The following is a 13,003-nucleotide window of genomic DNA, read 5'->3' as shown; positions in this document are numbered from 1 at the left end:
TTACTTCTTATTCTTAACGAAACTATATTATATTTAAAATGTAATTTTAGCATTATATTTTCACTAAAATAATTTGTTATTAGGTTATCATATTTGTTATTAAATTGATCACTTATTTATTTATTTATTTTAAACTCATTTAAGTTAGGTTAATTGAAATGGGCTCGCACGTGGCTTTAAATGGGCTTTCTAGAATTCGTTTCTTCCATTTTCCCCCCATTTCTTCCAAACTAAGGATTTTCTAGCGCCAAACCTAATCCTCCTGTTCAAAACTGGGATTCCAGAGAGTGAAGAGTGTGTGACAGAGAAATGAATGCTTCAATGAGGAAAAAGGTTCAAAGGAAGTGTAAGATAATAGGATACAATCTCAAAGTCGATGCTCTCGATGAGATCCTCTCCTTCGCATCTCGCTTCGAAGGCGACGAGGATGAAGCAATCGATGTCCTCCTCAAAGAGCTCGAAAAATCTCGTAATCTCTCTCTCTCTCTCTCTCTCTCCAACTTATTTGTTCAATTTCGATTCTATTTCTGAAATGCTGAACAAATTGCAGTGAAATCCACCATAATCGACAAGGAGACAGTGCACCGTGTGGTGAGCCAACTGCTGGAAGTTGAGGCGGACATGGAGGATAGCTCCGATGCTGGCACCAGCACCTCTTCCGCCATTCGCGTTGTCGATGCGTTTCTCGTCCCGAAGTATAAATACGACACTGTCAGAAAGCAGTTCTACGAGTAAGATTTATAGTTCTAGTTTTTTCTTGTTTGGTTTGCTCTTTGGAATCGAAGGATGGCGGGAATTTCCTTTAAGGTGAATTTTTTTTTTTTTTTTTTATATTTGAAGATACATTTAGAGGTACAGCGATAAGTAAAATAAGAATGTTTAATAATTTGATTGCAAACTGAAAATGCAACAGAAAATCGAAGCAAAAGGACTGTTGAAAATTCGCTATGTTCATATTTTGTTTTTCTGGGTTTTCTTTTATATTTTCCTTCTGATTGAATTGGAATGTACCTAGCTCTGGTTGTTGTTGGTTTTATTGAACTCTTACTCGAGAAATTGGAAGCTTGGTGGAAAAAGAAGTTGGATATTTAACCAAAAGCTGGGGAAATAGACGTCTTGTTGATGAGTTCTATTGTGTAATTATTCGACTCATCATCTGCATCCTATTGCAGAACAGGTTGTAGTTTGATTGTATATTTTAGATGACTACAGTTAAGCAATTTATAAGAATTTTTGTGTTGGTTGTTGTCTTGCACTTGGACTTGATTAGGCCCATGCTTCTGTGTTTCTTGTTTTTGCTCCAGGCACACAGGCACCTTGTCTATTCACGGAGACGCATCTGCAAAAGCAGCTTTGTACAGGGATAGGTTTCTATTGTTGTCCCAGAGGCTCTCTCGTGACCAGCATTTTTCCAAACCTGCTTTTGAATCTGAATTTTCTCATTTCGGGAGTTGTGAGGTAGCATGGGTGTTTCAATTGGCTTTAAAATCAATTTGTCAGATGTTTTCAAATGCTTACATCCAGGTTTTTTTTTTTTACGAGAATTAATATATGATTTTATGTTATCCTGCATCAGATATCTCCTATTCAATCTCTGGTTGGGCAAACAGGTAGAAAATGGGTGATGGGCGTAATATCTCAGCTGGAAGATGGTCATTACTATTTGGAAGACCTTACAGCTGCAGTTAAAATTAACTTGGCCAATGCAATATCCTTTAGCGTTTTGACAATAATTTCTTGTATATATTTTGTAAGAGCTACATAATCATTATATATTTTAAACTAAATTGCGTTTTTCTTCCTTGAGAGATGCTTAAGTCCAAGTAATTGTACCTTGGTGCAAAGTGCTAAAAGTATAAATGCCATATTTTCATAAAAAAATTGCTGAATTTGTATGCTATGACTCATAACAGCTCAAATTTTATATAAGCGTGAATCTATAATCATCTGTTTCTTTGACTGGCAATACAAGATAACTACAGGACTTTTTTCAGAGAACACTATAGTTGTGGTTGAAGGGGAGATGCTCGTGGAGGGTATTTTTCAGGTTCTTGTTAGCATGCCCTTTTCATTATGTGCTTCATGATATCTTTATTTTGTCAAACTAACATATAAATTATTTTGTGAGGTAAGAAGAAAGCAATGATTTATATCTATTATTTGGAGAATTTAAACTCGTCATATTTAGGAAAACAGATTTTCGCATATAAATATTAGATAAACATCAAATAGGTAAACATCAAATAGGAAAAGCTTATAGCTTTTGTACTTGAAAGATGCTAATAGCTAAGGAATTAATTACTTTAACTTCCATTTTGCGAATGCGTTCTGGCATTCCTAAACCTATGTATTGAGGCTTAGGGAATTATTTCCTATTTAACTTAAATATTGATAAATATTGCTTAAATTCTTGGGCTTGTTTGAGGTTTATAATCACAACAACATAGACCAATTTGTTCTCACTTCTGCTATTTCCACTCTGATTTCTGCATAATCAGTGCATTTTTTTCTCTGCAGGTCTTAACATGTGGATTTCCTCCCCTGGAGGATAGAGATAAGTCTCTGAAAGTACTTGCAGGGAATGACTTTTTTGGTGGTGGTACTCTTTCAAAAGAGGAAACTGTATCCTTATGATGCCTTCCTTGTATTCAACTGATCAAGTTTATAATTATTATGAAACCTGGAGTTCTTATGGTATCATACTCCAATGAAATTGCATATTTCCTATGCCTTTTAAATAGATTAGACTGGAAGAGATGGAGAAAAGAGCAGTAAATGACATGTTTGTCATACTTTCTGATGTTTGGCTAGACAATGAAGAGGTACTTTGCAACGTGGATTTGTTTCTGTTCTTTTCTTCGTTTCCTCTGGAATCTTGTTTTTAGTATGTAGCTTGATGTAATCTTGATGGTGTTTTTCCTAGAGAAGGCTTTGACAAAACTAGAGACTGTTCTGGATGGTTTTGAGAGTGTGGAAGTGGTTCCTTCCTTATTTGTTTTCATGGGAAACTTCTGTTCTAGGGCATGTAACCTTTCATTTCATTCTTATTCGAGCCTCAGGTGAATTTCACTTCCCATGCTTGTATTTCATTCCCTAAGAGTGATAACTAGAAGTCTGGAATTAGGGCAAAAAGGATATTTTATTATTAGGTGAGAATATAAATAATTAGAAAACTTAATATGCAGAATGCAGTTTGGTAAGCTGGGGGAAATGATTGCTGCCCATACACGGCTGAAAGAGCAGAGTCAATTCCTGTTTATCCCAGGTCCCGATGATGCAGGTATTGACGTTGTTGATTGTTATTCACTTGTTATTTTCTTTAATGCGTTATTCATCACTTTTAGCAACTTCTTCCAGGTCCTTCCACTGTTCTTCCTAGATGTGCTCTACCAAAATATTTAACTGAAGAACTCCAAAAGCACATACCCAATGCCATATTTTCAAGCAACCCTTGCAGGTTAACGCTACGCTTAAATATTATTTCGTGAGACACTCATTAATTGTGAATTTTGGGCTCTAAATTTCCTTGGCAACTGATTGTTTATACAACGTGCATTTGTTTGGTTACAGGGTTAAATTTTATACCCAAGAAATTGTATTTTTCCGCCAGGATATGCTGCATAGAATGCGTCGCTCATGTTTGATGTCTCCTTCTACCGAAGAAACTGATGATCATTTTCAACATGTAGTTTTTCCCTCGGGGGTTTTCTACTTTATTTTCTAATAGGTTTTAGTTTCTGGAATTTTTTACAGTATTAGTTTCTAAAATCTAACTCACGGAATTTTGGTTTAAATTGCAGCTTGTTGCTACCATAACCCATCAAAGTCATCTCTGTCCACTGCCCCTTACTGTTCAACCTATCATTTGGAATTATGACCATTGTCTTTATCTTTATCCAACTCCTCACACGGTACTGCTCATATTTGAATTTTTGTTATGGCAAAGATATTTAAATAATGTCAGGAAATAGAAGTCTACTTTGCAAACTGACTGCAAATTCCATTTTGGGTAGTGTCGAAATTGAAAGGTCGCAGGTTAAAATTGCATGCAATGCTGAATTTCTAAACTCATTTTCATTTTTTTTTATCGTCATGGGGTATTTGTTAGAATACATGTGTATCTTTGAGTCACTGCAATTTTTTAACTTAAGGGAATAGTAAACTCTTATTGTTTTGCGGGAAGTATTGAATTTTTTTTACATCACTGTCTATTCTATTTGGCATCTCTCACATCTCTAGACCGTGAAATAATTCGTAATAAAGCAAGAAATGGTAACGGTAATATGAAATTTTCAAAACGACTGGTTTACTTATGTTTTGTCTCTAAGCCACAGAAGAATGTTCTTATGCTGATTTGTTGTGATATCTTGATCCAGATAGTTTTGGGTGACAGAAGTCAGCAGAAAGCATTCAAGTACACAGGAATCACTTGTTTTAATACTGGTTCCTTCTCAATTGACAGCACGTTTGTGGCATATCGTCCCTGCTCTCAGGAAGTTGAATTGTCAGCCTTGTAGTAAACTTGGCATAATTAGTGTTGGTCTCATCCTCTTGTCATTAGCATCTCGGACATGCTGGCTTTGCTATTCTTCGTGAGATATGCAACCATTAATAAAGCTGGAAATCTGGAATTGTTTCCTTTTCCAGATGGGAAGATTGAATTCACAGCAGTAAGCTGTAATTCTACTGTATCATATAAATTACGTTGTTAACCAGGCAAAATTGTTGTATGGTAGGTATCTGCTAATCTAGATCTAGTTGAAGCTGTGAATTTTTTATGTAGATAGATACTTCTTGTTAGTGCATAGTACAGAGAAGATGTGTTATATATATATAGACTTAGCTACGATATTTAATTGTTGAATTATCAACCAGTTATTTCATGATTTCACAGGCATAGCTTGTTAACAGACTCGTCAATTTCCATCATCGTCATAATTTTCAAGCTTTCCAGTCTGCATGTTATGTTCTGATTCAGTTTGAAAGTTTTGATCATTAACTATTTTTGCGATGAATTGTTTCGTTAGCCTAGTTTTTTGGGTCGTCCTTGGCGATGCTACCAGCTTGCTTGGAGGGCCACGTTGGTTCTCATGTATTGGGTATTATTACAAGGTGAATATTCTTTTTTCAACTTTATTTTTTCATTGACAAGATTTGGATTTGAATCCGAACAATTTGGACCTTAAGTTATTGTAGGTTCTCTTGCATAATGTATATTTTGTTTATCCTACATATTTAAAATGAACATTTTTCTAGTGAAATGAATTTCAGCTTGAACGTTATACGAATAATAGGTACGACCATGACGTAATTTCCATCAACATCGTCACTAGGAAAAGATAATTCTCAAACTTTCCTAGCTGTTTTGATAAATAGTTTCAAAGTTATGCTACTTAACAATTTCGGTGAGTATAACTCCCCCGTGTTTTGCATTCTTGTCTATGACGAGTAAAATAATTTAATATCTTCCTTTTATTAAATCAAGAAAAGCATAAATGTATTTCGTTCCTTAAAATTAAAAATTCTCTCTCTTATTAGATGCGTATAACAAGGATCAGAATAGAAATAATAAATTTAATGTTTCATTGAAAATATAGCACAATACTTAATATAATTTTTTTCGTGTTAAATCATCCCTTAATGGATTATTACTTTCTAGAACAAACCATTCCGTTTATATTTTGCATTTTAATCATATCAATGTATTCTGAACAATTTTAATCCTCTCCGGATATTGGCATGCCCAATCCTGTTCATTGATTGATTAGTTTAACAGTAGCTAGAGATTGTGACTGCAGGAAGAGATTTTGCTGGGCAAAAAATCCTAGTAGAGATGCAGTAGACGATACATGATATACAATCTAATGGTAGTACTGCTGCTCATTAGTGACAATTTATTTTTCTAGCTTTTAGCCTTGCAGTGACACCTTACAAGACTGCAAATGTTGCAGCAAGACGCAGCCAAAAGCCGATACCTAAAAAACAGAATCCTTGTTAAATAGCTAAGCTAAATTTTACACATCAGAACATGCTGACGAGAGGATGTAATAATCATTGCCAGCGTTAAAATCAGTAGGCTAGCAAAAAGTTCCACGAATAACATGCAACAATCTAGTCCAGACCACGAAAAACCTAATATGGAACACTATCTAACCCCAATCCTGACTTTCGTTTTCAGATGCTCCACACAAGCACAGCTGCATATAGTGAAAGGAGATGTTGCCATAGCCACAAAAGCATAAAGCAAGCACTTTACACCTCCACCAATGTGAAACATGGATCAAAACTGTTCGAGAGAAAAATGGTTCAAACTTCCTTCATTACTTGGAATACATGGTGACAGAATATCGCTCAGCTCACTGAATTGACCAGTCTTCATTTCACAAATGGCACCCCTGACCTCACTCTTCGGGCATATTGCTCATACTCTCTTCCAAAAAACTGTCTCAAAAAGAATTCTTCGTAAGGTATTCTCTTAGCAAAAAAACGCCAGACAACAGCTGCAAAGGCAATAGTTGATATGGGATTGCAAAGCATTATTTGAGTGCCAACAGACCAAACGAGGAACCCACAGTACCCTGGATGACGAATATATCCATATATGCCATGGGTAACCAGCTTGTGATCATCGTCGTGGTATATCTTTATAAGATGTGTAAAGGCTTTCCAAGCTGTCAAAATTCCCATCTTCCTTACAATTTCCCCAATCACAACCAGTGCCAGACCCAAATTACTGAGCACCCAGTGTTCCTTAATCTCGGGTACTAAAATAATCTCAATGATGTATTCAAGCACCGAGAAGATCATCGCCAGAACATAGTGTCTGCTAACCAAAAGTGATTTCAGAGTTATATTTGATCTCCCATGAATGACAGCTGCTAGCAAATACTCAGAACCGTGAAAGAAGACAACTGCAGAGAACATTTGAGATAACTGTCTAGAAGCTGTGTAGCTAAGGATTTCTGTCATTTTGTTCAAACAGAGTCAATCAGTATAGCTTGCTTGTAGTCTGGTTAGTTTAAATGTATTTTGATTTGCCACAAAAAGACTTGGCTGATGAGGTACAAGTCAAACCTGAAAAATGCAATTTGTAATGTAAAATCAGTATTGGAAATTCAATTCCATCACCAAGAAAATGCTTCAAGTAGGACATCTGTAAAAAATTAGATAAGGATGGATCAAAATTATAGAGTTAATTCTCAAACAGCAAATTCAGGGTTTGTTAAGATAAACTGCTGCAAAAGCACTTGCATGAAAAAAAAAAATGCGTATGTTAAAAATCAACTTCTGGAGAAGCTGGTGCGATAGAATGTTTACAATGCAAGTACTCATTTTAGTGCGATAGAGTGTTTCTGGAGTAGTTTATGCAAAAATAAAGGATACAGGTTCCAGTTTCAGAATCCTGTCATAGTGTTTTGAGAGCATTACCACAATTATCAACAGATTCACGAGCCAGATAAATTGTAATATAGGCAACCAAACCTTAATCCACAAGGAAGGGTTGCATGAACAGATCAAACAACAATACACGATTCTATAAAAAAAAAAAAAAAAAATCTATTTTTCAACATGTCATGTCATAATATTCAATCACAACCACCAACAAAAGAAAAGGCCTCTCTAAAAAGTGCGCAACCAACTTAGAACTTCGTCAAATATTCATGACAAGCTAAATAAATTACCTGTCAAATTTCAGCAGCATTAATTTCTACTTTTACCTCGTTCTTTCGGTAAATAAAACATTGTTTCCTAGAAATTAACGAGGGTTATCTAAAACAGCCTTAAAAAATGAAATTGCCCACAGATTTACAGTATAACATGACAATACATCACATGAATTAACCAAAAACGCACACGCCAATTATCAACACGATAATTGCACTTCCACAATAGGCGAATGAATAAAAAAATCTATTTCTTATAGTCACTGTACAACGAATACCCTATACCCTTTCCAGTTCCCAGAATTATAGTTGATTAAAATACATAATGAAAACAAAAAAGAAAGAAAGAAAGAAAAAGGTACCAATCTGAGAATCTAAACAACAAAAGAAGAGAGAAAGGAATTTCAACAGGTATCTGGTTTAAAAATCGAAACTTCCAGATTCGTACCTTGTCGGAATTGTTCAAATCGCAACTTGGTAGAACAATGATTGACCTTGGCGAATGGGGGAGATTTGGAGCCAAATAACTGTTGAAAACCCTAATTCCGGAACAAGAAGATGACTTGCACAAGCTTAATGGACATACCATTTATTCAGAAATAGCTTTCTTTTTTTGCACTTTGTTATCGATTTTTTTCCTAATATAACTCTTGAAATCTCTTTGTCGTATGTTACATGTGTTACATGTGTTCCAAAAAATATACTTTAAAAAATTAAGAAAATATATATTGTGTAGTGTTTATTTAGAAAATATACACATGCATATTAAGTTAATTTTTAAATATTTAGTAGCATATCAAATATGATTTATTAAAATTAAGAAAAATAATTAAATATATTTTTAAATAAGCATATTTTGTCTAATCAAAGATATTAAAATAACTAAAAGTAGATCCTAGATCAATAGGAAGGTTTGTAAAATCAATGACTCTAAAAATAAATTCTTAAAGCATTAATACAAAAACAAAATATTTGGATGAATAATTTCCAACAAAACCATGTTGGCTATGATAAATAAAAGGTTAAAAATCATATTCATTCATCATGGTCAATGCATATGCTTTAGGCTTTTTATACTTAAAGATATATATAAACATTATATATCACAATTTCATCAAAAACATGTATCTATTTAAATGACTTTTATTTCATCAATAAGGTTTTAAATTCACATATTGTTATTAGATCATATTTCTATAGTTTATGTCCGATCTCTAACTCCTAAAATCTTATCCTTGAACCATATACTAACAAGATTTTCGAAATATATGCTCATGTTCTAAAAAAGTGTATAACTTTTGAAACGATTGAAATCACATTAATATAGTTTATTATTGATTATGTAATCTAAAATAAAATAAAAACATTTAATTTTTATTTTTGAACCATATAACCTAAAATATTTATTTAACATTTCTGAAAAAACAAAAGTATAGAAAGTAATAAAAATAAACAAAAATTACTATAGTTTTGTTTTTAAAATATAGGGATGTTATTAAAAAGTAGGAATCGCAAGAGAGTAGTAGGCTTATTCCATCTCATTTCCAAAATAAAAATTTATTTTTATTCTCTTATCGAAATGAGTTTAACATTTTTATCTCATTCACAATCTCTTAGAGGACAAGTGTGCTCATACTCATGCTTATGTTCATCCCTCTACTGACTAAAATATTAGTTAAATAATTTTTTACAAAAAATAAAAATCATAACAAGAAAACATCATATAATTAAGTATTTAATGTTAAAATGATTTATATTAATAAAGAAATTAATAATTGTATAATATTAAATAAGATTATTAAATAATAAATGGATAAAGGTCAATAATTATAAAAAAAATAAAAAGCATGAAATATATGTCTTGAAAATAAGTTACAAAACTAGAATATATATATATATATATATATATATATATATATATATATATATATATATATATATATATATATATATATATATATATAGTTTTTAAAAAAATAGATATTATTCATATAAATAAATGAATATGAATGATAGTTACTCATTAGAAAAAATTAGGAAAAATGTTGCGTGACTTTATTTTGACACGTAAAATAATTAAAAAAAAATTAACCTTTTGTAATTTTAAGGAAAAAGAGATGAATAGTAAGAAAGGATTTTGTAAGATAAATCTAAGAATTTTGGATTTTGTAATTCACCTATTCCTTCATATCTATAGTCCAAGAGAGTCTTAGAATATTTGTTTTGAGAAGGATAGGTTAACAATTATTTTTAACAGTGTGACTATTTTATTAGTATGTATATTTGAAACGAATGAATCATAATATATTATATAATATATTATATATTATCTAAGCTTTGTTAAAAAATTGTAAAAAGAATTATTAAAAAAACTTTTTCGTATTTCTTTTGAGCCTTTATATTTCGTTGTTGGGCTTGCTCTCGTTTGTGACTTCATTTATTTCCATCATCTTTCAATCATTTGCCCCAACACAGAAGAGGAACACACAACACGTATTACCAAGACCAGTTAACAATTTTTTTCATATGAGTTTTTTTATAATTATTATATTTCATTATTTTATTGGTTTATTTAAATTTAATTTTATAAAAGTATTTAACAGTCACTATTACGTATATATATATATTATAAAAATGTTGTTAAAAAAATACTTTCCTATTATTAATTATTTTGTGACACGTCCGTGTTATGTATTATGAAAATTTCTGTTATCTAAAATACTCTGAAGAATCACCAAGGTATTTTCCACAGCCTATATTTTAAAATATATCTTCAGTATCATAAAAAAACAAATCTTCAGCAACAGGGAAAAAGTCAATGAAATGGTGATTAAGATTTTAATTATTGACTGATAGTAATCAAAATTTAATCCACTTAATCCTTCAAAAATAAATAAAAGTGAATTTTATAAAATTAAATTATACTTAAAATTTTTAAGTTTTAACCAGCTATGACTGTTATTGTCCCTGGTTGAGTGGAGGTTTGGTTCTTCCAATTTGTAAGGTCTTTAAAATAGTTATTAGTTAGAGATTATATGAAAATATCTAATGAGATCATGTTATCGTTTGAAGATTTTAAAGCAAAAAAGTAAATATTGGATGAACAGATGAGGTCTACAGTTTGACAGCACTAATTAGGATCATTAAACTGCACTATCAGTTTCTAGTCAAATATAATGTGATGAATATATATGCTTTGTTTCAGTGCATGCATGATAGGAATTGCAGTTTTCAATACACTGCGTGAGCACTTTTGTATTTAGTATAATTGAACTTTGACTGCTATATGATATCAGAACAAAAATATCCTCAGGATCACAGTAAATTCCTGAACATTCCTTCATCTGCATTCTGGGGTTCAATAATTTCTTCCTTTGTGCTGTCCAACATGGCATAGAATTCAATTTCAAGTTCCTAACATGTCGAAAATAATGTTTGGAGAACAAGTTCGTGGAACAAACTCAGTGACTGTAACACTGTATCTGATGTTAACATCAGCATGATTATCCAAGTGGGGTTGTTACAAAGAAATTGAGCTTTCTATGACTCCAATTTGTGTGTGTGTATATATATATATATATATATATAATGATTTAAATTATAAAGGTGTTATATTCCCGTCAAGGTCAATGTATAGACCTATAGAAGGTAAACCTGTCCTACATGGAGACTGATATCTCTGTCCTATACCTAATACCCATAACCTTATAAGTAAGTTGCACTCAATATAGTACATTCAAACTTCATTTCACTCACAAGCTATTTTTTACTCTTAGATCAATCAAAATAACGATGAAAGAGACAACCATATGATATTTCTAAGTTAAAAATGGAATTAGAGATGTAGGAAGTAGGAAAATTGAGGTGGGTGGGTGCACCATGATAAAAAGGAAATTCCTTAGAACGTTTAGAAAGTTGGTTTTCAGTTTTCAGCTATCAGAAACAGTTCGTTGGTGGATATAACTTCCTAAAACAGAAACACTTTCTTCCACATTTAGGTGACTGCATCAAATCAGAACATCTGAAATGAAACTTAGTTTTAGTTCAACAAAATGTGTTTTTTTCCCTTAATCTTTTTTGTTTTCATTGATAATTACAAAAGGGTAACTTCATTTTATCTGTGATTCAAAAATAAGTATATATATATTTTCTTCTAATATATGTAATAAACAAGTTATGTTAAAAGAATGAGTTTTATACAAGGATTCATTTCAATCAAATTCTCTTGTGTAGAAGAAATCTGCAATGAGTTAATTAACAAAAATTTTCTTAGGGGATAAGGAAGTTGTGTTGTGGTTTGGTAGGTGATGTCAATGTAAGGTTGATCCTAAAAAGCAAAGAATAATGAGTGTAGAGTTGTGAGTTGATGAACTGGCATGGATCTTTGAGAGGAAGCTTCAGCATTTAAGCATGAGAATCTAGATTGAGCTGATTTTGGGATTTGTTAATTAATTGGTTGGAATGAAAAGTTAATTTGCTATCCATTTGGTTGTTATGTTTGTTGATGAGTTATGTTCCTTGTTAGGAGAGACTAATGACAGAAGAAACTCCTATAATGATATTCCCAAAATTAGCATGCAAGTACATAAGAATTGAAGTTCTGGTACTACCAAAACCAATTCCATGTAGCAGCAAAGTTGCCATAAGGAAAAAAAGAAAGTAGGTAAAACAGGTGAACAGTCAATGATCTACTTTGTTCATGAAAGTTGAGACTATTTGATATACTATGAAGTTTTTGTGAAGAGAATGTAATGGATATTAGGTTGAAGTGTGATGGTGCATTGTTGAGATTTGAAGAAAACGGCTGTTTGAGATGAGATGAGATGAGATGAGAGAGATGGTGGTTGAAAGATTTAGGTCACTTTTTAAAGAAGCAATAATTGTAGAAGAAGAGGGAAAAGTTAGGCCAACAGTCAAAACTCTCATTAAATATAACGGAATGTTTACCTTCACTTTAAGTCTTTTGTATCTCCCCTAAATCACATCTTACATTATTTTATTATTATAATATTACTTTATTTCTCTCACTAACTATATTTCAGTCAAATGAATATAAAAGATATTATTATTCTTCATACTATTATCCTTAAATGTTATAATACACAAAATTATTTGTATTTTATGAAAATCAAAAAATAAAAATTTAATGTTTCAATAAGTTTTTATTTTCGTCCAGAATTTTAAATAGCTCTTTTTCTTTTTCGGCGTCTCAAGTCCTTATTTTCTTAAAATTGAATCAAATAGGATCTTTCCGTCAAATTGAGATGATGCCGTTAAGAAAGGTATCTTGACTGTGTAGTTTTTTATTACGTGATATTGAAAAGGTGACTGAATTGTAT

General features: G+C 31.9%; 2 protein-coding genes across 3 annotated transcripts; one reads left to right on the top strand and one right to left on the bottom strand.

The window, feature by feature from the left end:
* Nucleotides 1-210: 210 nt before the first annotated feature.
* Nucleotides 211-4,920, top strand: LOC106764981 (DNA polymerase epsilon subunit B). Its single transcript, XM_014649453.2, has 13 exons — nt 211-469; nt 551-731; nt 1,305-1,458; nt 1,577-1,708; nt 1,970-2,047; nt 2,518-2,622; nt 2,742-2,822; nt 2,929-3,059; nt 3,186-3,280; nt 3,358-3,457; nt 3,571-3,685; nt 3,801-3,911; nt 4,377-4,920. The coding sequence occupies exons 1-13, from the start codon at nt 310-312 to the stop codon at nt 4,515-4,517; spliced, it is 1,584 nt and encodes a 527-aa protein (XP_014504939.1). The 5' UTR covers nt 211-309; the 3' UTR covers nt 4,518-4,920.
* Nucleotides 4,921-5,805: 885 nt separating this feature from the next.
* Nucleotides 5,806-8,288, bottom strand: LOC106764479 (protein-S-isoprenylcysteine O-methyltransferase B). 2 transcript variants are annotated; one of them, XM_022783883.1, is made up of 2 exons: nt 8,113-8,288; nt 5,806-7,153 (listed from the first exon to the last, which is right to left on the bottom strand). In XM_022783883.1, exon 2 carries the CDS (start codon nt 6,967-6,969, stop codon nt 6,376-6,378), a length of 594 nt encoding a protein of 197 aa, XP_022639604.1. In that variant the 5' UTR covers nt 6,970-7,153; nt 8,113-8,288; the 3' UTR covers nt 5,806-6,375. The 2 variants fall into 2 exon arrangements, with proteins under 2 accessions (XP_022639604.1, XP_014504251.1); XM_014648765.2 differs by having other exon boundaries at nt 5,806-7,074.
* Nucleotides 8,289-13,003: the final 4,715 nt, after the last annotated feature.

This window comes from Vigna radiata, chromosome 1, assembly GCF_000741045.1.
Source record: "Vigna radiata var. radiata cultivar VC1973A chromosome 1, Vradiata_ver6, whole genome shotgun sequence".
Classification (NCBI taxonomy): Eukaryota; Viridiplantae; Streptophyta; class Magnoliopsida; order Fabales; family Fabaceae; genus Vigna; species Vigna radiata.
This window is presented reverse-complemented; position numbering and strand designations above follow the sequence as displayed.

Bases quoted from the DNA above. Each gene is read 5' to 3' on its own strand.
- LOC106764479 (XM_022783883.1), bottom strand. From the start codon at position 6,969: ATGACAGAAATCCTTAGCTACACAGCTTCTAGACAGTTATCTCAAATG.
- LOC106764981 (XM_014649453.2), top strand. From the start codon at position 310: ATGAATGCTTCAATGAGGAAAAAGGTTCAAAGGAAGTGTAAGATAATA. The intron at 470-550 runs GTAATCTCTCTC...AACAAATTGCAG, and splicing joins CAAAGAGCTCGAAAAATCTC to TGAAATCCACCATAATCGAC. The intron at 3,686-3,800 runs GTAGTTTTTCCC...TTTAAATTGCAG, and splicing joins CTGATGATCATTTTCAACAT to CTTGTTGCTACCATAACCCA.